Source organism: Somniosus microcephalus, chromosome 11 (assembly GCF_052327205.1).
Source record: "Somniosus microcephalus isolate GS21.2 chromosome 11, FLI_Smic_1.0, whole genome shotgun sequence".
Classification (NCBI taxonomy): domain Eukaryota; kingdom Metazoa; phylum Chordata; class Chondrichthyes; order Squaliformes; family Somniosidae; genus Somniosus; species Somniosus microcephalus.
In genome coordinates this window covers 134,160,390-134,183,079 of record NC_140997.1, presented here as the reverse complement: position 1 = coordinate 134,183,079, position 22,690 = coordinate 134,160,390, and the positions used below count along the sequence as shown (strand labels likewise).

The 22,690-nt window shown below is 47.2% G+C and overlaps 2 protein-coding genes across 4 annotated transcripts in view; both read left to right on the top strand.

The window, feature by feature from the left end:
* Positions 1–12,164, top strand: part of LOC147110895 (endogenous retrovirus group PABLB member 1 Env polyprotein-like) — a 31,803-nt gene extending 19,639 nt beyond the window's left edge. The window contains exon 3 of the mRNA XM_086001288.1: positions 8,841–12,164. Within this exon, the coding sequence (XP_085857414.1) occupies positions 9,761–10,504 (744 nt within the window). The 5' untranslated portion in view covers positions 8,841–9,760 and the 3' untranslated portion in view covers positions 10,505–12,164. The remainder of the gene's footprint in view (positions 1–8,840) is intronic.
* A 397-nt stretch (positions 12,165–12,561) lies between these two features.
* LOC147110894 (MAP kinase-activated protein kinase 2-like) overlaps positions 12,562–22,690 on the top strand; it is a 125,941-nt gene continuing 115,812 nt past the window's right edge. Inside the window, exon 1 of one of the 3 annotated variants that reach the window (XM_086001286.1) lies at positions 12,562–13,125. In XM_086001286.1, the coding sequence (XP_085857412.1) occupies positions 12,898–13,125 (228 nt within the window). In that variant the 5' untranslated portion in view covers positions 12,562–12,897. The remainder of the gene's footprint in view (positions 13,126–22,690) is intronic. The other 2 variants (XM_086001287.1, XM_086001284.1) reach the window with 2 other exon arrangements.

Below are 22,690 nucleotides of genomic sequence, written 5' to 3'. Positions count from 1 at the left end.
AAATATGACATAATTTACTGTTTTCTGCAAGAATGTGCTATTTTGTTTTGCTTTATCTGTTCTGTTCGTGTTTAGTTAAAGTGTGAAAACACAACTGTCTTTTTCGATCAGGAAAGTTTTTTTTAATTTACGTGAAGTGACGCAATTAGGCCTGATAATATTTTGCTCCACCTTCTTAAAAACCTGCAAAGGAGTTAACCCTTTCCACTGACAGCTGTTTAAGTTCACCAAGCAACAACTTTAGTATGAAATTTAAAGATATGGGACATTATTAAATTTAAGTTTCTGAATTTTAAGTTAATATTTCCCCACAGTGATAGAAGGAAAATTATGATTTGGCGACACTGGATCAAAAGGTTAGAGACCTGGGGTCTCGCATTAAAGATGTATTACAAAAGACAAATGAAAATACAGATAAAGAATTATCTGAGGATCAAACGCTGACCATACATCTACAAAAGATAGTTACAGTGCTAGAAACACACGCCCAAACCATTAATAAATTAATAAAAGAGTACAATGCATCTCAGCAGGCGGCTGCTAATGACATATGTAGCACATATGGTAACTGGATTGTGGAACAAACCCGAGAAAGGGGAAGTACCCTTATGGATAACGAATCAACAATTAAGGGCGAACCTGACTGGTGGGCACAAGGGTTACGGTACCTCTAAACAGACAGTAGCAGGCAGGAGCTTGACGGGAGGCGGCTCCAGTAAAGGGAGGCTTGGATAACTGAGTCTACGTAGCAGCAGTATTAGGGAGCCAACCATGTGAGATGTTAGTTGACACAGGGGCATCAGTATCCTTGACTGATTTGCCCCTTCCAATAACCAAGGAATGGATTTTTATAGTAGGGTTAGGGGGCACCAAGATTAAAGCTTATAAAAGTGAGGTACAAGTTTTAGAAATAACAGGGAAACTCCTTCCTGCCCAGTTCTTTGTCTGTCCAAATAATGAAGGCACCGTGTTAGGAATAGCTTTGTTAAAAGAATTTAATATATTGGTAGACTCCGCGCGAAATAAAATTGTTTGGCCCAAAGGAGATGGATCAAAGGCTAGTATAGATAAACCATGTATTCATTTGGCTAAGGTGGGAAGCGTGACATCCTTAAGCAGGGAATGGGATTTGGAACAGAAACCCTATGGGACCGTATGTGGGCTGATGAAAGGAGTCTGGGCCAAAACGAAACAGGACACCGGGTTGGTGAAAATAGAACCGATCATAGTCCCGGGTCTGGAACACAAGTCCCATAAACAATACCCTATTAAGCCAGAAGCACGGGAAGCGGTGCAAGAAATAGTACGTGATTTGGAAGAAAAGGGCATAATTAGGACTACCGAAAGTACGACCAACTCGCCCGTATGGCCAGTCATAAAGCCGGATAACTCACTCCGGTTGACTATTGATTATACTGAATTAAATAAGGTTACGCCTAAACTACACCCCATAGTGGCCAGCCCGTCCACAATCCTAAATGCCCTGAGCACGGAGCACAAGATTTTTACAGTTTTGGACATAGCTAATGGATTCTGGTCTTTACCTTTAGACCAGGAATCTCAGAATAAATTTGCCTTTACAGTTGGGGAAAAACAATATACATGGACTAGGTTACCTCAGGGGTTCCATAACAGTCCGGCAATCTTTCACCAAGTAATGAATTCATTATTGGAAACAGTGGACCTCAACCCGTACCGTAGCACTGTGCTGCAATACGTGGATGACCTGTTAATCGCCTCGGAAGATGAGCGCGGACACGCCGCTGCTTTAACCGAAATCTTACAAGCGCTAGAGAAAGGAGGATTTAAAGTAAACCCTAAGCAGGCTCAAATTGGGCAGAGTACAGTCACTTATTTGGGGCAACAATTATCCCAGGGAATCCGGACTATGCCAAGTGACCGACAGAAGGCTATCCAAGAGATGCCCCGTCCGGTCTCAGTACGAGGAGTCAGAAAGGTTTTAGGTCTCTTCAATTACAGTAGAAATTTTATACCGAACTTTGCAGCGATAGCAGAACCCATTCAAAGGTTAGTAAAAGGGGGGAACCCAGGCAACGCCCTAATTGAATGGGGACCAGAACAGGAGGAAGCATATGGGAACCTCAAACAAGCCTTATTATCAGCTCCCGGCCTCGGGTTACCCAATATGAAAAAGCCATTCCACATCCATTGTGAGAATGAAGGCGGCTTTTATGCAGCAGTAGTGACTCAACAGCATGGGGATAGGAAACGACCAGTAGCATATTACTCAACTCAACAGTCACCCGTGGCTGCCGGGATGTCACGATGTGTGGCAGCACTGGATTGCACGGCGTGGGCTGTGAGAGTAAGTGAACCAACAGTAATGACAGGCGATATTATTCTACATACCAAACACACGTTGGTAGAAATGTTGAATAATAACAAATTACGGTCCGTATCTAACATGCGGAGGGCGCGCTGGGAGGCGGTCTTAATACCCAAAGACGAATCGGTAAAAATTATTAGAGACACCGGGGAGAACCCCGCAGAAGGTATTTTAGGGATGGGAGAGCCCCACGAATGTGCAGAAGTAGACAATGAAGTGGATAGGGACCCGTTAGAGGATGAACCATTAGAAGAGGCTCAACTTACCCTCTATGTAGATGGCTCACGGAAATATATTGATGGGTCACCCCGGACGGGATGGGCAGTTGTGAATGACCAGTTGGAAACAGTATTGTCCGGCAGGTTAGATGGGGCACTATCAGCACAGGTGGCAGAGCTGGTAGCACTAACAGAGGCCTTGAAATTAGCTGAAGGGAAAACAGTAAACATCTATACTGATAGTAGATATGCATTCGGGGTAGTGCACGATTACATGACAGCTTGGGGAAGATGAGGATTTGTCACTACAGGAGGAGACTATATTAAACATCAGCAACGAATAGAAGCCCTTCTCGCCGCCGCCAAAGCTCCAAGCCAAGCGGCAGTAGTCAAAATTAAAGCCCATCAGAAGGTAGAAACCCGCCAACAGGAGGGCAATCGGGCCGCGGATATAGCCGCACAACAGGCAGTGGAACAGAAGGAACTTGAGGAAAGAGTAGCTAGTGTACAGGTGGAGGAGGTGGACATTAGAAAATTACATGAGGACACCTCGCCAGGAGAAAGGCAGGAATGGTATCGTACAGGAGGGAGAATGGATGATAAAGGAGTTTGGCGAAAGAATAGGAAGGTAATAGCCCCCGGTTGTATTCGACAAACGCTCCTGGGACTACACCATAGCATAGGGGCAATGACCCATCTGTTAGGACAAGAATGGTGGTGGCCGGGTGTAGGGAGTGACATAGCAAAGTACTGTCAGAAATGTCTAACGTGCGCGCAGCATAACCCGGGAAGACCAGTAAAATTACGACTGGCCCACCAGCCAAGACCTAGAGGACCGTGGGAGAAAATACAAATAGACTTCACAGGGCCATTGCCAAGCTCCAGGGGAAAGAAATACTGCCCAGTAATAATAGATCAGTTTACCCGGTGGGTGGAAGTTTTTCCGACATGAAATTGCACTGCCACCACTGTGGCACAGATAATAGCAGAAGAAGTAATACCACGATGGGGGGTCCCAACGCAAATTGACTCCGATCAAGGAACCCACTTCACAGGAGCAATAGTAAAAAATATTTGTGCATGGATGGGAATAAAACAGAAGTTCCACATCCCCTATCACCCCCAGAGTTCGGGGATGGTAGAACGAATGAATAGGACCTTAAAAAATGCATTAGCAAAAGCACTGAGTGGAAAACATCAATTTTGGGTAGATGTACTGCCCGCTGTATTAATGAAACTAAGAGCTATACCAAATCGAACTACAGACTTGTCGCCTTATGAATTAATGACAGGGCGAGCAATGCAGCTCCCCCATGGAATAGTTACGGGAGGAGAGGAACTAGGACCTTTGCAAGACAGACTCCGCCGGTATGTCCTGGAATTGAGCAAACAGTTAAAGGAGATGAGACAACAGGCTAGGGAAAGACAGGAAGAAAAAGACAAAGACTTAGAATTGACTGCATTGCCAGACGTTCCTCCTGCAGGAACGAGAGTAATGGTTAAAGTCCTACCAGAAAAACCAGGGTTCGCCCCGAAATGGTCCGGCCCTCATCAAGTCCTTATCAGCGGAGACACGTGTGCTTGCATTGATATAAAGGGTATGGGGCGGTGGAAGCACTGGACACAGCTAAAGACCTACAACCTTTAACTCTGTGGGTTGCAGTTAATAAGGCCTTTCTGGTGCAGAGTGACTGTTGGTGAACCATTTAACTGGTGTAATTAGAGGGATTGATTTAATTTAAATCCAATAAATTAAAGGGGATACTAGCATCTATAATCGGGCAGAGGGTGTCCATAACTAACAATAAAAAATTTAATTAATTACATAGAATGGAGCAGGTGATGTGTTACTGTTGCGAGATGTGGGAGCCGGTGAACCCCATTGAGGCTCACGGTGATTACGTCTGTGACAAGTGTCTGCTGCTACAGGAACTCCAGCTCCGTGTTGATGAGCTGGAGTCTGAGCTTCAGACACTGCGACACATCAGGGAGGGGGAGAAGTTCCTGGACTCTGTGTTTCAGGAGATGGTCACACCTATGAAGTTAATTAATTCAGATGTAGCCCATGGTCAGGGACAGGACGGTGTGACTACGAGTGAGGCAGGTATGGGGATCCAGGAGGTAGTGTTGGAGGAGCCGCAGCCCTTGCTCTTGTCCAACAGGTTCGAGGTTCTTACTCCCTGTGGGGACAGGAGCAGGGACTGCAGGGAGGATGAGCAACCTGGCCACAGCACCGTGGAACAGGGGGCCATTCAAGAGGGGGGAGTAAATAGAAATGTTGTAGTGGTAGGGGATAGTATTATTAGAGGGATAGATAGAGTTCTCTGCAGCCGAGAGCGAGAGTCCCGAAGGCTGTGTTGCCTACCCGGTGCCAGGGTTAAGGACATCTCCTCTGGGCTGGAAAGAAACTTGCAGTGGGAGGGGGTGGATCCAGTTGTCGTGGTCCATGTTGGTACAAACGACATAGATAGGACTAGGAAGCCGGTTCTGTTAAAGGAGTATGAGCAGCTAGGGGTCAAATTAAAAGACAGAACCTCAAGGGTAATAATCTCTGGATTATTACCTGAGCCATGAGCGAATTTGGCTAGGACAAATAAAATTAGAGAGTTAAATGCGTGGCTCAAAGACTGGTGTGGTAGAAATGGGTTTTGCTTCCTGGGACACTGGCACCAGTACTGGGGCAGAAGGGAGCTGTTCCATTGGGACGGGCTTCACTTGGCCAGTGCTGGGGCTAGAGTCCTGGTGGATCATATAACTAGGGCTGTAGAGAGGGCTTTAAACTAACTAGTGGGGGGGAGGTTCCTAGAGAGCAAATAATAAAAATGACAACAGAGAAGGTCATAGACTTAGGTAGCAGTGGGGAAATTAAAAACCAGAGCGTGTCAGGAAGGGGCAGAAGGTATGGAGTAAAAGGTAAAGTAATAAAAAGGGCAAAAGCAGGAACGAAGTGTCACAAAACATCTTTGAAAGTTCTCTATCTGAATGCACGTAGCATTCGTAACAAATTAGACGAGTTAATGGCACAAATAACTACATATGGGTATGATCTTGTGGCCATTACAGAAACATGGCTGCAGGGTGACAATGCCTGGGAATTAAACATACCAGGTTATTTAACGATCAGGAAGGACAGGCAGGAAGGAAGGGGAGGTGGGGTGGCTATGTTAATAAAGGAAGGAATCACGGTAATACAGAGAAATGATATTGGGTCAAAAGATCAGGATAATGAAACAGTTTGGGTGGAGATAAGGAATAGTAAGGGGAAAAAAACACTAGTGGGCGTAGTCTATAGGCCTCTGAACAGTTGCAACCCTGTTGGACGGAGTATAAATCAGGAAATAGTTGAGGCTTGTAATAAGGGAACATCTATAATTATGGGGGATTTTAACTATCATATTAATTGGACAAATCAAATTGGGCAGGGCTGCCTTGAGGATGAGTTCATTGAGTGTATTAGGGATGGGTTTCTTGAGCAGTATGTAACTGAACCGACCAGGGGGCAAGCAACCTTAGATCTGGTTCTGTGTAATGAGACAGGATTAATTAAAAATGTCCTAGTAAAGGATCCCCTTGGAATGAGTGACCATAACATGGTTGAATTCCATATTCAATTAGAGGGTGAGAAGGTTGGATCTCAAACAAGCGTGCTAAGCTTGAATAAAGGAGACTATGAAGGTATGAGAGCGGAATTGAGTAGAGTGGATTGGGAAAATAGATTAAAGGGTAAGACGATACATGATCAGTGGTGTACATTTAAGGAGTTATTTTACAACTTTCAAAAAATATATATTCCACTGAGAAGAAAAGGGTGTAAAAGAAAAGACAGCCATCCGTGGCTAAGTAAAGAAATTAAGGATAGTATTCGACTAAAAACAAGGGCATATAAGGTAGCCAAATCTAGTGGGAGGATAGAGGATTGGGAAAACTTTAAAAGAGCAAAAAATAACAAAAAGATTAATTAAGAAAGGGAAGATAGATTATGAAAGTAAATTAGCAAAAAATATAAAAACAGATAGTAAGAGTTTTTATAGTTATATAAAAAGAAAAAGGGTGGCTAAAGTAAATGTTGGTCCCTTAGAGGATGAGACCGGGAAATTAATGGTGGGAAATATGGAGATGGCAAAAACACTGAATGAATATTTTGTATCAGTCTTTACAGTAGAGGACACTAAGAGTATCCCAACACTGGACAAACAGGGGGCTATAGTGGGGGATGAGCTAAACACGATCAAAATCACTAAGGAAGTGGTACTCGGTAAAATAATGGGACTCAAGGCGGATAAATCACCTGGACCGGATGGCTTACATCCTAGGGTCTTGAGGGAAGTGGCAGTAGGGATTGTGGATGCATTGGTAATAATTTTCCAAAACTCCCTGGACTCGGCAAAGGTCCCGGCAGACTGGAAAACTGCTAATGTAACACCCTTATTTAAAAAGGGCAGTAGACAGAAGGCTGGAAACTATAGATCGGTTAGCCTAACATCTGTGGTAGGTAAAATTTTGGAGTCCATTATTAAGGAGACAGTAACAGGACATTTGGATAATCATAATTTAATAGGACAAAGTCAGCATGGTTTTATGAAGGGGAAGTCATGTTTGACAAATTTGCTGGAGTTCTTTGAGGAAGTAACATATAGGGTGGATAAAGGGGAACCAGTGGGCGTAGTGTATTTAGACTTCCAAAAGACATTTGACAAGGTGCCACACAAAAGATTATTGCTTAAGATAAAAAATCACGGGATTGGGGGTAATATTCTGGCATGGATAGAGGATTGGCTATCTAACAGAAGGCAGAGAGTTGGGATAAATGGTTCATTCTCAGACTGGCAATCAGTAACTAGTGGTGTTCCGCAGGGGTCAGTGCTGGGTCCCCAACTCTTTACAATCTATATTACTGATTTGGAGGAGGGGACCGAGTGTAACATATCAAAGTTTGCAGATGATACTAAGATGGGGGGGAAAGTAGTGAGTGAGGAGGACATAAAAAACCTGCAAGGGGACATAGACAGGCTAAGTAAGTGGGCAGAGATTTGGCAGATGGAATACAATACTGGAAAGTGTGAGGTTATGCACTTTGGCAGGAAAAATCGTAGAGCAAGTTATTATCTTAATGGCAAGAAACTGGAAAGTACTGAAGTACAAAGGGATCTGGGGGTCCTGGTGCACGAAACTCAAAAGGTTAGTATACAGGTGCAGCAAGTGATTAAGAAGGCCAATGGAATGTTGGCTTTCATTGCTAGGGGGATAGAATATAAAAATAGGGAGGTATTGCTTCAGTTGTACAAGGTATTGGTGAGAACGCACCTGGAATACTGCGTACAGTTTTGGTGTCCATACTTAAGAAAAGACATACTTGCTCTCGAGTCAGTACAAAGAAGGTTCACTCGGTTAATCCCGGGGATGAGGGGATGGACATATGAGGAGAGGTTGAGTAGATTGGGACTCTACTCATTGGAGTTCAGAAGAATGAGAGGCGATCTTATTGAAACATATAAGATTGTGAAGGGGTTGGATCGGGTGGATACGGGGAGGATGTTCCCGATGATGGGTGAAACTAGAACTAGGGGGCATAGTCTTAGAATAAGGGGCTGCTCTTTCAAAACTGAGATGAGGAGGAACTACTTCACTCAGAGGGTGGTAGGCCCATGGAATATGCTGCCCCAAAAAGCTGTAGAAGCTACATCATTACATAAATTTAAAACAGAAATAGACAGTTTCCTAGAAGTAAAGGGAATTAAGGGTTACGGGGAGCGGGCAGGAATTTGGACATGAGTCTAGGTTCGGATCGGTCATGGCCCTGTGGGTAGCGGAGCGGGCCCAGGGGCCGTGTAGCCTGATCCTGCTCCTATTTCGTGTGTCTAATTCTGTTAGATTCAGGAGATGGTTCTGTGATAGTAGATTGGCAGTTAGGATCAGATCAGCCATGATCTTATTGAATGGCGGAGCAGGCTCGAGGGGCTGATTGGCCTACTCCTGCTCCTATTTCTTATGTTCTTATGTAACCCTTCACCAGTGTAGAAATGGACGCCCCAAGACAAATACCAGTTATGGAGAGTGCGGGATACTGGATGCAGTATAAGGAATGGGAATGGGCGCTAGTGCGAGGATTGGTTTGGGCAATATGTATTATTTTAATTTGCTCCACCTTGGGCTGGATTCTGAAGTACATATGGGAACAATCCCACCCACCTCGACGCCAAGAGGGGGAAGGAGGAACCCAAATGGTAATGATGGGACCGTCAAACTAATACTTATGTACTTATATGCCCCTACAGGACAATAGAGTCTACAAGCAACAATTGGTTAGGTTGGCGGTATAGCCTTTGGGATGTTGTTAAAATAGAGTAATAAGATGAAATTGCTTATATGAATTAGTGTAGTTGCAGCATGTGTGATGGACATCACCCCACTCGAATATGAATGCCTTCATCAGCAATGGAATCGGATAAGACTGTGTAATCGGGACACCGTTCAATGCCCAGCCCATGATGATGCCGACCGAAAGGAGTGGATATTAGAGCGAGAAACTGGAACGACGGCTTCGCTTACTCAGAATTCGAGAACGTACTTGACTGGCAGAGGTATTTGGACTGTTCCGTGCGGAAATACTTCATGTTCTATCGACTTATGGTGCCCGGATGCCCTCAAGCGACTAAAGAGGGAATTGCACGTGAATACATTTCTTTACATGTCGTATGTTTATGCTGAGTGTTTTAATCAGTCCAGTTGTTGGGTATGTTCCCACGTTCCAACCCATGCAAAGGGGGGAATTCCCTTAAGAGCCATCCCTTTTAATGCCTCAGACATGGCTGAATGGATTATTCGACAAAATAGTACCGAGGGAACTCTGGTAGAGTGGCGATTTAGACAGAAATTGGAGGCAGAGGATTGGAGGAGTGCAGGCTATCGCCTCACTGCCTTCCGAGGATGGTACCAACCGAAGTACAACCGCACTCACCCCCCCACCCCCCGTTCCTGGTAATTACTAATACATCGGGAATCGGTCAACCCAAGGGAAGCTTATGCTTAATCAGCAAACGACTGGATGGACAGGTTGTGGGATGGAGTGAGTGCAAGCAGAATTATGAATTGGAGGAAGCCAGAACTGGGTTAGGTGATAATACCTTCCCCGTGGAACCTAAGTACAGTTCGGAATAAGACTAGTAGAGGCCCGTGGAAGGGAAAGATTACCCAGATGCACAATGTTTGGAAGAATTACATTGCATATAGTGGCACATATTTTATATGTGGTCACAAAGCGTATCCATGGCTACCCCAGCTTTGGACAGGTTCGTGTTATTTAGGATACGCAGTTCCTTATGTGCATCACGTGGCTACACTAGCAGACCACCCCATAAACCGAAACAAATGCGCAATAACTGAAGCGGAGACATTTGCCGCCATAATGTTCCCGTCTTATGGGACCACTCAAATTATTCTAGAAGTACGGTTAATGGTGGAGATTTTTGAAACGGTAGCAAATGACACAGCGGAAGCTTTACTGGAGATCAGTGTCGAAATGGTAGCCATACGAACGGTAGCCCTCCAGAATAGGATGGCACTTGATTACCTCTTGGCTAAAGAGGGGGGGACGTGCACAATGCTGGGAACTGGATGTTGTACGTATATCCCTGACAGCTCGGATAACATAACAAACCTGGCACAACATATACGGAAGGAGGTTAAGAAATTACGAAAGACCCCAGGGGGGGACTGGTGGGAATGGCTATTTGGAGGAACTTGGGGATCGTATTTGATGCATGGACTAATAATTGTTATTGTAATTGTAATATTGCTTTGTGTAATGATGATGATTTTGAATGTGTGTTGCAAGGCAGCTGTGTCCCGAATAATGCCAGTCGCTGTGGTCAATATTGAACCAGACGGTGCACAGCTAATATGGAAGGCAGAACTGGCGGAAGCAGAAATGTATATGTAAGGCTCTTGGGGAATTCGCACAGACCACCATGCCCAACACAAAATGACAGATAGAAGGGAGAGACAAACTTAAACTAATAAGTTGAAGCCATCAATACAGGAGAAATCCCGAGGATGGTAAAAGCAGAAAAGAAACTGGTATCCCTAGCCAAAATTTAAATTTGGTACGGGACCAACAGGAGGGATTGAAAGGGTTAAAGCAAATCCTCTCAGTGTTTAAAATGCAGGGCAAACAAATGACTTTAGACAAAGGAAAGAGAGAGGGGTCATGTGCAAGATCACCAAGAGCTGAGGAGAAGCCAGGTGGCGATAAAGTATGCCCAGCTCAAGGACATTATACAATGGAGCCTTACAAGAATAAGATAAGGCATAGCCACCAGGCTACACACAGCTAATGCTGAACTGTGAGAAAGATTTAATAAAATGTCAGCTAAACTTAGAGTAGTAACATAAAGGCCTAGAAATTGGGTATAGCCCCGCCAGCTCGTTTGCACCGTAAATTTTGCGCCCGCCGCGGAGCCAGTTGTGCCTGCCCCATATTCACTTTCAGCGCCCCAAAGCGGAACCGGGCGCTGTTCCAGGGTTTGGCCGCCCCGCTTGGGGTGCTGAAAGTGAATTTTAGCGCTGCCGGTCCCGCTGCGCCACCCGATGCGGTGCGGCAGGCTGCTGTACTGCAGGCCCCCCCTTCTCTTAAGGGGGAGGTGCCTGCAACGGCCGGAGCCCCGATTGCAAGTGCCGGCAAAAGAGCCCGGCACAACGGAGAAGTGCCGGGCTCCACGGAAACCAGCCGGCAATGCCGCGGGGGGGGGGGTTGGAAGAGGCCGGGGAAGGAGGTGCGGGCAGGCGGCCGCCGAAAAAGCGGCCGGCCGCACCTCCACCTTAAAGCGCCCCGCTAAGGCTGCTGAAAGGACCCGGTCTCCCGATGTTGTTAGCGGCCGCCACGGATGAGGCGGCCGCTACTGAAGATGGGGATCGGCGTGGTTTTGGGCGGTACCGGGGCACTGCGCACACCGATGACGTCATCGGTGCCGGCGCAGCGCTACCGGCTAACGCCGATGTTAGGGCCCACCTAATTTCGGGCGCGACGCAACTTCTGGCGCAACCCACTCTTTCGCCCCTAATTGGGCGCAAACGCAAGTGAATTTCTAGGCCAAAGAAACTAAATGGCTTGCATAGAATATTAATAGTTGTTTTGAGTTTTGGAAAGGTAGGAAAAAGGAACCTCAGCCTAGCAAATATGGTCTGGCGGTTTGAAGAACCAGACATCATGACCAGAGGGCAGAGATAAGAAGCAGAACAGAAAGAATGGGTTCAGTTACAAACAAGTTGTTTGTAAGTAACCTATGACCTGCAGCCTAGTGTTGCAGACCAATAAGGGTCACGAGGGCTTAACTGCCAGAATCATTGCAGGGGAGGGTTAATTAGCTATTGTACGATGTCCAATCAATTGAAAGAATAGATTTTGTTAGAAATAAATTGTTGCTAAAGCAGTGATGTAATAACCACGTGAATTTATGTATTTTCTGTACTTTTTCAGCTCCTTGAGGTGTATAAAAGGAGCCTAACAGCCATTGTAAAATTGAGAAGGTGCTCACACAGACCGCGGGGTTTGAGACGCTTCTCCCAGAGCTCTGATAATAAACTGCATCTTTTTACTTTTACACGGTTTAGATGTGAATTTATTTTCACCCCAACAATGGGTTGCCATGTTTCCCTATATTACAATATAGTGACTACATTTGAAAAGTAATTTATTGGTTCTGCTTTGGGAAGTTATATAAGTCGTTTTATAAATGTAAGTTCGCTTTTTTTCCTGTATTTTTCACTTCTGTGAAGCACTTTGGCACATTTTTATTACTTAAAAGACAAGTGCAAGTTATCAGTTCACACAGTGACACTATAGGAATCAGTCAATCACACAGTGACTGTGGTGGGGTCAGTCAGTCTCACATTACCGCGGGGCTATCCCTCGCATCTGATTTCTCTCAACGACAAAAAGTTTGACAGACACTTCATTTTTTAGGAGGAAGGTGTCCTTGTATAGCCGGGGTTATCCATTTCCGAAGATGACTGCTGGAGAACGAGGGAGTGCTTCGTGTGTATTTTACCCTTTTGGCTGGAGCGGGTCCCTCTTAATGTTGCCTCTCCGAGCTGCTTCTGCAGAAAGTGACCTTGCCCTGAGCTACCAGAACTGACGTGTTCAGGAAATCAGCTGATCGTAGAGTCCCGAGGCTGCGCTAAAAGCGGCAGCACCTGCCCCCCAGCGGAGTCAGGACACGGTCTCGCTTGCAGTCCGAGCCCACAGCCTCTCCCTCGCTTAATGTTCCCCACCGGTTGAACAGTCCGCGCCCGGATCAGGTCGGCTCGTTTGTTATTTAACGCGCTGTCCTCACCATGCTCCACAACGGCAACGATCCCGCCCCGCTGTCGCCAGCCAAGTTGAGTAAACCGGCGGGGGCTGGAGCCCCGAGCCTCCTCAACCATCCGCAGCCCCGGCCCGAGATCAGGAAGAACGCCATCACCGACGATTACCGAGTGTCCACTCACGTCCTGGGACTGGGAGTCAATGGCAAAGTGCTGGAGTGTGTTCACAAGAAAACAGGAGAGAAGTGCGCCCTGAAGGTACAGCTTAGCTGGCTGTGTGTGTAGTACTTGAGAGACTCTGGGCATTGGTGGGCACTGGGCACAGATCAGTTTCAGTGGAAAAGTTTTAAGGAACTTTAATGTTAAAAAGAGGGGGAAAAAAGCTCAAACATTCTCGAAATGGTAGAATAAACAATTTCAGAGGTAGATATGGGCTTGTTTTATGTGTCGCTTGCAAAACTGCTGGGAGCTTGCTTAGTGAAGAGTTTTCATCCTACAGTGTTTTTGATGTCTTGTCTGATTTATCTCCCCTCCTCATTATGGTTACCTCTTTGTTTGGGGGGGTTCACGAATGCCAACTGCCCTCCAGCACTTCACCCAAGTGGCTGTTCTTCACGTATGAGTCTAGACAATGAAGCCCTGAAATTCCCACCCTTAGAGGGTAGGAAATAATTGCACAATCTGGGTGAGCAAGGAGAGGAATTTTGGGGCAGAACCCAGTTACGCCAGCTGTCCACTCCTTTCTTCCTGCATGTTAAAATCCCCGCCGGAAGTGGGGCTTCTTCTGTCTGGCCCTTTGTGTGCGGATGTCACAGAAAGAGCGAGGGTCTGGTGGGATGTTGTCATAATTTCGCCACTTCCATCTCCATTTGCCCCACCACAGTGTACACCCTAGTGCAGCATGAAACAAGCAAACATACTTGCTTGCCAGGTGCTCATCATGGCGGAAGTGGAGCCACTAAGGTTCACGAAGGCTGGTTTCCCTATGGCAGAGCGATCAATTGCCTTTTATATTTAGAGCTTTTATATCTAGAAGGCTAGAATATAAAGGGGAGGAAGTTTTGCTACAGCTATACAAAGCCCTGGTTAGACCACATCTGGAGTACCGTGTACAGTTCTGGGCACCACACTTTGGAAAACCTATATTGGCCTTGGATTGGCAGTGCAGATTCACCAAAATGTTACCAGGACTCCAAAGGTTAAATTATGAGGAGAGAGTACATAAACTAGGCTTGTATTCCCTGGAATATAGGTTAAGAGGTGATTTGCTTGAGGTTTTTAGGATTTTGAATGGAATTTATAGGGTCGATAGTGAAAAGCTTTTTCTGCTGGTGGGAGCAATGTTCCCTTTGGGATGTGCAGCCACGCAGTTTTCTGCCTGTCCCATGCAGCCCCAGACCGGCTTTCTCAATGTTAAATTTTGCACATGTGCATGGGCCATGCAACTGCTTAAAGGGGCCTTGCACCCAAAAAAAAATTAGGGGGAACATTGGGTGGTGGAGTTTAGGACATAACAAAAATCAGAGCCATGCCATTTAGGAGAGAAGTTAGGAAACACTTTGTCACACAAAGGGTGGTAGAAGTGTGGAACTCTCTCCCACAAAAAGCAGTAGATGCTAGCTGAATTAATAATTTTGAATCCGAGATTGCTAGATTTTTTTGCTAGCCAAGAGTATTAAATGTTATGGAGCCAAAGTGGGTGGATGGAGTTGGGATACAGACCAACCATGATCTCATTGAATGGTGGGACAGGCTCGAGGGGCTGACTAGCCGAATCCTGTTCCTATGTTGGAGAAAGCAGCAAATTCAAATTTGGAGGGTTGCTGAAAGCCTTGCCTTGCCTTGCACAGTGGCTCCATTTACCTATTTCCACCAAGCCTCCTCGAAGAAGCAAGCCCTCAGTGATGCCAAGGGATCCTGCCCGCAATAAGCTAATGCCTCTAACCCTTGGATTTTGGTTTGGTTGGGATACATCCATGGGCAGGCGGAAGTTCCCCCAGATCTGCCTTCAGAGGAACTTTGGGGCCTGTGTGTCAACAGATTATTTGACCAAGGGGAGCCTAACCGTCAAGCTGAACCTGTTCGCGCTGAAAGTCCTTGTACACGAATGCATCTGTCAAGGATTGGTGTGATGGCAGTCGGGAGCAAGAATCCTGGCTGTTTCTTTCCCCCTCCCCATAAACCATGACATTAAGGCCAATTCTAATGCCCCTGCCAGTCTCCCCAACTAAGACCATCTGACTCGGCACAAACCAGGGATCAAATCTGGGAATGTCTTGACTTGTGTGGCTCAGGCAGTCACTGCTTTAAGGTAGCCCAGTGAGTATTTAACAACATGAGCTTATTGTCTGTGCCATTCAGTACTGGTACAATCAGAATAGCAAGTGCAGTTTTGAGTTTAATTAGTAGTCCATATCACACAGAATCACAGAAACCCCACAGTGCAGATAGAGGCCATTTCGGCCCATCGAGTCTGCACCGACACATATCCCACCCGATTCCCGTAACCCCTGCACCAACACATATCCCACCCTATCCCCGTAACCCCATGTATTTAATCCCCCTAACACTAAGGGTCAATTTATCATAGCCAATCAACCTAACCCGCACATCTTTGGACTGTGGGAGGAAACCAGAGCACCCGGAGAAAACCCACGCAAACACGGGGAGAATGTGCAAACTCCACACAGACAGTCACCCGAGGCCGGATTCGAACCCGGGTCCCTGGCGCTGTGAGGCAACTGAGCAAACCTGGGGTTTGAAGAATGGGAGCTCAGCTCACAGACTTTAATTGATTGGCCTGTTCTCAATTTCCCCCTCCCCCCCACTGTACCAGCACAGTGTTTGATCACAGTTTGTTGCATTTGGAGGTGATGGCAGCAGATGTGACTGAATATGAACAACATGCTGGATATTTGCCTGATTTAAGCTGTAACAGTGTTTCAACTCCGGCCATCAATAGCATTTCCCATGTTGCATTAATAATTGAGGTTAAATAGCAGTGTTTCACTACTTTTACTGAATTCCTAATGAACATATGAAATTTTCAGACTTTGTCTCCTTGAGCTGTGAAAAACACATGGAAGTAAAACTATTTGTGCTATCCTAAATTTGGGCTGTGACTGAAGAGAACATTTTGAGCTGTATAATGTTAGGATGAAGTACTGGCGAGTACAGAAGGTCTGTTGCTGGTGGTGCGAGCAATTTGAGGGGATGAATTAAGAATATCGCACAAGCACACTGTACGCCATTAAAGATTATTGGCTTAAGTATTTTTCCAATGACATATGGATACCAAATAACGCTAAAATGATGGTCGGGATTGTGATTGCTTTAAATGCTGAATATCCGTGGAGAAGATTGTGTTGTTATGACGAGTTCTACAGAGACCATATAATTCAAGTATCTGCAGTGTGGGGAAACCAATTCCATTAGCACAGGTCAGTGCGAAAACTTACCTGGACGGTGAAGAACATGGGTGCGTTCGCCATGTTCTAATGTATTACCGGAGAATAGATAACGCATTCCTGTTGGGGCTGGTGGTTTAACGTAAGATATCCCATTGAATGGAGGGACAGTGGACTCGCGATTTTCCAACAAGCTGCCTGTTGCAGTTGAGGCACCGCCATATTTTGCCCACAATGTAAATACAGCCTGAATACAGAGTTGGGGGTCTGACCTGACACTGGTGCAAAATGGATTGAGACTCTCTGCGGGAGGGAGTCTTGCTCTGCGTCGGAGCCAGTTCGGGCCATAATACCCACTGAGTGATATTGCCTCCGTAAATTGTGACTCTCGCTAACACAAGCCTCATGAGTTGTACCACATGTGGTTTATTTTTACATAAACTGCCACTTGCTGGCATTTGCTGAGTTCTGACTTTAAAAAAAAATTCATTTGGACAGTTTAATTTTTTTCTGGATGCATTTAGTGGCTCGACTGTAGCGAGAGGCTCTGGATGGCAAACATCCTCAGTCACGTGAAGCCACCCAAAGAAAATATTTTTTATTTTTCCAAAAGATTTTTAAGAGTAAAACGTTTTAAAATAAACACACTTCAAATGCACGTTGCATTACTAACACACTAAGCAACAACCTGCCCTAAATAGACTTTTTTTAAAAGCTGGTTGCATAGTTGCATAGCACTGACGTTGTAAAAAAAAATAGATACATTTCCCTACACCTAGCAATGTTTTCTTGTATTAATATTTTGACACAGATTGGAAAGTAATGTGTAATAACTGGTAATTTAAAAAAAATATTGGTGGGAGGGGATATATTTCTGGTCCCAGACTCCCAAATCTTTCCTTGATCAGGCCTTCCCTGGTGCTGCTCTTCAGCTCCACCCTAAAATGTGCACAAGAACAGATGGGAGTAATTTACCTCCCAATCAATTGATTTTAAACCTCCCTCATCCCTCCTGCTTTCTGCTGGGTGCTCCCTTTGGCAATGTGGCCCAAGTTAGGAACTCACTATCAGGGGAGGCAGGGAGGGGGAGGAGGAGGTAGGGAGGGGGTGAGGGAGGTAGGGAGGGGGGGTGGAGGAGGAGGGGAGGGGGTGGAGGAGGAGGGGAGGGGGGTGGAGGAGGTGGAGGAGGAGGAGAGGGGGTGGAGGGGAGGGGAGGGGAGGGAGGAGGGGGAGGAGGTAGGGAGGGGGGTGAGGGAGGTAGGGAGGGGGGTGAGGGAGGTAGGGAGGGGGGTGAGGGAGGTAGGGAGGGGTGGAGGAGGAGGGGAGGGGGGTGGAGGAGGAGGGGAGGGGGTGGAGGAGGAGAGGGGGTGGAGGGGGGTGGAGGAGAAGAGGGGGTGGAGGGAGGGGAGGGAGGAGGAGGAGGAGGTAGGAGGGGGTGAGGGAGGGAGGGAGGGGGGTGGAGGAGGAGGGGAGGGGGGTGAGGAGGAGGGGAGGGGGTGGAGGAGGAGGGGAGGGGGGTGGAGGAGGAGGAGAGGGGTGGAGGGGAGGGAGGGAGGAGGGGAGGGGAGGGAGGAGGAGGAGGAGGTAGGGAGGGGGGTGAGGGAGGTAGGGAGGGGGGTGAGGGAGGTAGGGAGGGGGTGGAGGAGGAGGAGGGGAGGGGTGGAGGAGGAGGGGAGGGGGGTGGAGGAGGAGGTGGAGGAGGAGAGGGGTGGAGGGGGAGGGGAGGAGGAGGAGGAGGAGGAGGGAGGGGGTGAGGGAGGTAGGGAGGGGGGTGGAGGAGGAGGGGAGGGGGGTGGAGGAAGAGGGGAGGGGGTGGAGGAGGAGGGGAGGGGGTGGAGGAGGAGAGGGTGGAGGGGAGGGAGGAGGAGGAGGAGGTAGGGAGGGGGGTGAGGGAGGTAGGGAGGGGGGTGAGGGAGGTAGGGAGGGGGTGGAGGAGGAGGGGAGGGGGTGGAGGGGAGGGAGGAGGGGAGGGGAGGGAGGAGGAGGGGGGTGGAGGAGGTAGGGAGGGGGTGGAGGAGGAGAGGGGGTGGAGGGGTGGAGGAGGAGAGGGGGTGGAGGGGAGGGGAGGGAGGAGGTAGGGAGGGGGGTGAGGGAGGAGGGGAGGGGGTGGAGGAGGAGGGGAGGGGGTGGAGGAGGAGGGGAGGGGGGGGTGGAGGAGGAGGGGAGGGGGGTGGAGGAGGAGGGGAGGGGGGTGGAGGAGGAGAGGGGGTGGAGGGGAGGGGAGGGAGGAGGAGGAGGAGGTAGGGAGGGGGTGGAGGAGGAGGGGAGGGGGTGGAGGGGAGGGAGGAGGGGAGGGGAGGGAGGAGGAGGGGGGTGGAGGAGGTAGGGAGGGGGTGGAGGAGGAGAGGGGGTGGAGGGGAGGGGAGGGAGGAGGAGGAGGAGGTAGGGAGGGGGTGGAGGAGGAGGGGAGGGGGTGGAGGGGAGGGAGGTGAGGGGAGGGGAGGGAGGAGGGGAGGGGAGGGAGGAGGAGGGGTGGAGGAGGTAGGGAGGGGGGTGAGGGAGGTAGGGAGGGGGTGGAGGAGGAGAGGGGGTGGAGGGGAGGGGAGGGAGGAGGAGGGGGGGGTAGAGGAGGAGGAGGAGGGGAGGAGAGGAGGGGAGGGGGGTAGAGGAGGAGGGGAGAGAGGGGGGTAGAGGAGGGAGGGAGAGAGAGAGGGAGGGGTGGTGTAGAAATAAGGGTGGATCCCTTTATAAGAGACAGGCATGTCTTAGAATGTAATCAAAGGGGGTCGTAGCATAGTATCATGACTCATGTGGAAATGAACAGACCCAGATCGTATTTTCCTGCCTATCAAGCCTGCCTCACGCGGTCATGATATAATGGCTGCAGCATTATGATTAGATACCCTCTACCCACCAGCAGTCATGTAATCTCCTGGGAGAGGCAAAAAACAGATAAAATCCCATGGCAAAACGAATCTGGAAAATTCCTCTTCGACCCCTTTAGGTAATCGAAAAGTAGTCCTGGAGACTACATTGACCTTGCTTATATACTGGGTATTTCACCTACCTTTTATAAGACATGATCTCAGCCGCCGCCGCCAGGAAGGTATATGTGATAATGTAATTAAATGGACCATGTCGTGTCACAAAAAAATAGAGAGTTGCAGTTAATCTCACAAGCGCAAACTGGGCATGGGTCAGTAGCAAAATGTAGCAGCATGCCATCAGCTCGTTTGAACAGGTGATTGAGTTTGTAAACCCAGGTGAATAACTGGTTTCAGGTAAATGCATGTGTTGTAAGTGATGCTGCTGAAGCGCCTTTGAGCTGAGAGGTCGTGTGTAGAGCACAGAGCTGTAATATTTCTGTTCATTTAAAAAAAATATTCTCCCCTCTTCAAATGGCGCTGACTCAGGCTGGGGTTCAGTTCCACAAGCATCGGGTGCCCTCCCAGTTCCTCATCCCAGTACCATTCTGCGGAGTGTTGGAAGGTTATTTGACCGTGGATAACAGCCGAGCCAGTTCTGTTCTAGTCCAGCGCTCAATGTGCACTTTCTTCCTGCAGTCACTAGCTATTGATCAGGAGGAGAACCCTGGCTGATTGCAATCAGTCCTATTGTATTTGCTACACATCGGCTTTGGTCAGGATCAGCTAACTCGGGGCAGACCTTCTTGGTCACTATAGCTTGGCTAATCACTGCCTTAACCATGCTGTGCCATCAGTAGAGGCACAGAATATTTTCAATTTAATATCTCTTATGCAGGGTACAGACTATTAAATACTTGTATCCAATTATCTCATTTTCATAATTCAGACATGAGTGCTGGAACTGTTTCCTTCTTCACTAATGCGCCCCTCTCCGCCCCGTTCCCTCGGCAATGCTGCTCTGCAGCTGGCTGCAAGAATGGCCCAGAGTTGATGGGCCCATTGTCTCCCCAGTGCAGAATTGGCGCAGGTGTCCATTTTCCATTCTGCAGTATGGTGGGGCCCCCTGCGCCCTGCCACCTGATAATCTACATTTTAATGTGTCTCAGCAGCAGGCTAAAATCCTGACTTTGTAAATGTATTTTAAAGTCAGCCGTTGAGGAGCAGGAGCGTTTTTACACAGCAGATTTTTTTTTTACGCAGTGAGTTACGATCTGGAATGCACTGCCTGAAAGGGCGGAAGCAGATTCAATAGTAACTTTCAAAAAGGAATTGGATAAATATTTGAAAAGGAAACATTCGCAGGGCTATGGGGAAAGAACAGAGGAATGGGACTAATTGGATAGCTCTTTCAAAGAGCCAGCACTGGCATGATGGGCTGAATGGCTTCCTTCTGTGCTATTAATTCTATGGTTTTGAGTGTCTCCCTGTTACAGTGGTTTAACTTCATTAGAGCTGCCAGCTTTTTGTTCAGTCCAGATGTCTGGGTGGGGGCATTTAAAATCACTGCGCAAGTACGAAATGGATTCACTCATACACGCACGTAGCAATTTTTTAATGCAGCAATTGAAATCTGCACTTTTTCTGTTTTTTAAAGATCTAAATTATTGGCTGCCACACCCCCCCCCCCCCCCACAACAAAACTGACTGGGTGAGCACTGTAGACAAAGTGGGGGCACATCAAGCCAGTGAAGGAATGATGGGCTCGGTATCCTAGCCTCTGTTCAGATTTTCTTGCAGACTGCTTTTGCTGTGATCCTGACACAGTACTGTTTCTTCCTGTGCTGTAATGCATTAGCAGGGCAAGAGTATCGGCTCTGTCTGTTTGAGGTTTACCACGTTCAGCAGCTGGCTCAGATATTTTAGGATCTGACACACACATCCACATGACGCAGATTGGGATGAGAGTGTGTGATATGGCTCCGAATGGAAATTGAAGAGGTAGCTGCCATTCCAGGGTTGGCAATTAATGGTTTCTCCCAGGGCGCAATTATGCTTCCACTAGAGCAATTTTGTGTGTACATCGACACATTAGTTTGAAATTTACCTTTTAATGTTGGAAGAAAGCAGGCTCTCCCATTCGTGCTCTCCTAATATTAAAGTGAGTCCCCCAATGCTCTACTCCCCCCCCCCCCCCCGGGTGTGGAGCTTTACATGTGTCCAAGCTCCTTTGTGGCTGCTGTCAGTATAACCTGCAGTGTAACTCGGGTCTGCTGACTGCTCACTTCACAGATCTGAAAGTCTGTCTGTGTCTTTCTGTGTGATCTTTGTCCAGGGCATCCTTCATCCTTGGAGTATATTGTGCCCGATTGCAGACTTCATTCGAGAACTGAAATGTAGCTCCAATGGGTTAGCAAAAATGTGCATGTTTTTCTGGTTTTTTAGCATGATAGTTTCTGGCATAATTTTGCAAGAGTGGTTCGTTTCTGGGAAAATCTCAACATATTCTATAAATGTTGCCCCATTGGCCTCCCTGAGAGAGGAAATGGACAGATGACCTGGTCCCAGGACTCTTACGTGGGTTCCTCTCTGAGATGCTTGTTTTTTCTTTCTCAGCGCCCCCCCCCCCCCCCCCCCCCACTCCAACCCAACTCTTTGCTGCAGGGGACCACATAGCTGATACTGGGACACTGGACTGTGGTGAATTTGGTCCAAATCTGTGCTGTAATCTAAAGCGCACTATAAGCACTCACTGGTGTGAGCAGAAAGCAGTAAATCGATTACTTGTGAGTTTATCCATTGTTTTTGTATCAGCGGGGTATCTGACATGCATGGAAAGCCATCACTTTGTTTGAGAGTCTCCAATCTAAGCTCTGAGAAATCTGTTTGCCTGATACAGAGTGCACCCTCTCCCTTGGGAACTTTTGTGATTCAGAATCTTTTGACCATTTTACAACAACAGAGAGGATTTTTTTTAAAGTTACTTTAAATGTAATGTTTTAAAAGTATGGTGTATTACTGCAAGTTTAAAAAACAATAGGTAGTTAAGATGCTAATGAGCTACCTTGATTTTATTTCTGCATAGACTGTAAATAATAAGCGAATTGGTGTTTTTTCTACATAATTGATGTGCATCTCACGCCCATAGAATTGGAAGGTTTTTGATCTCTCAGCTGTGAATGTTAAGAAAATAAAGCAGAATTTCAGACACTGAGAAGATAATTTAGCTTTTGCAACAGAAGGTGCAGCTAAAGGGGAAAAAAGGCAGGCTCAAAAAAAGTCTGGATGTAGAGGAGTTATTCTATTGAAGTTAAGGAAGAAGAATTATGGAAGTTAGGTAACGTAGCGTACCCACTATTTTTATATCATCATACAAATAAATTTTACAGATCGAGCTAATGGAATCTGATTGTAACTGTTACTAAGTCTGTGCACTTTACTGTCGAATAAAGCAGCTTAACAATTGGAAGCAAGCCTTGCCTCATCTAGTGTTAACTTGGTCTTCTTTAGGGAACTTGAAGAAATACATGGGCAAAAGACATGGATATCCAGTTCTGGTTGCAAGGCAGTTCATTGTTACACTCCCAGGTGTTGCTACGGTACAAGTAGAAA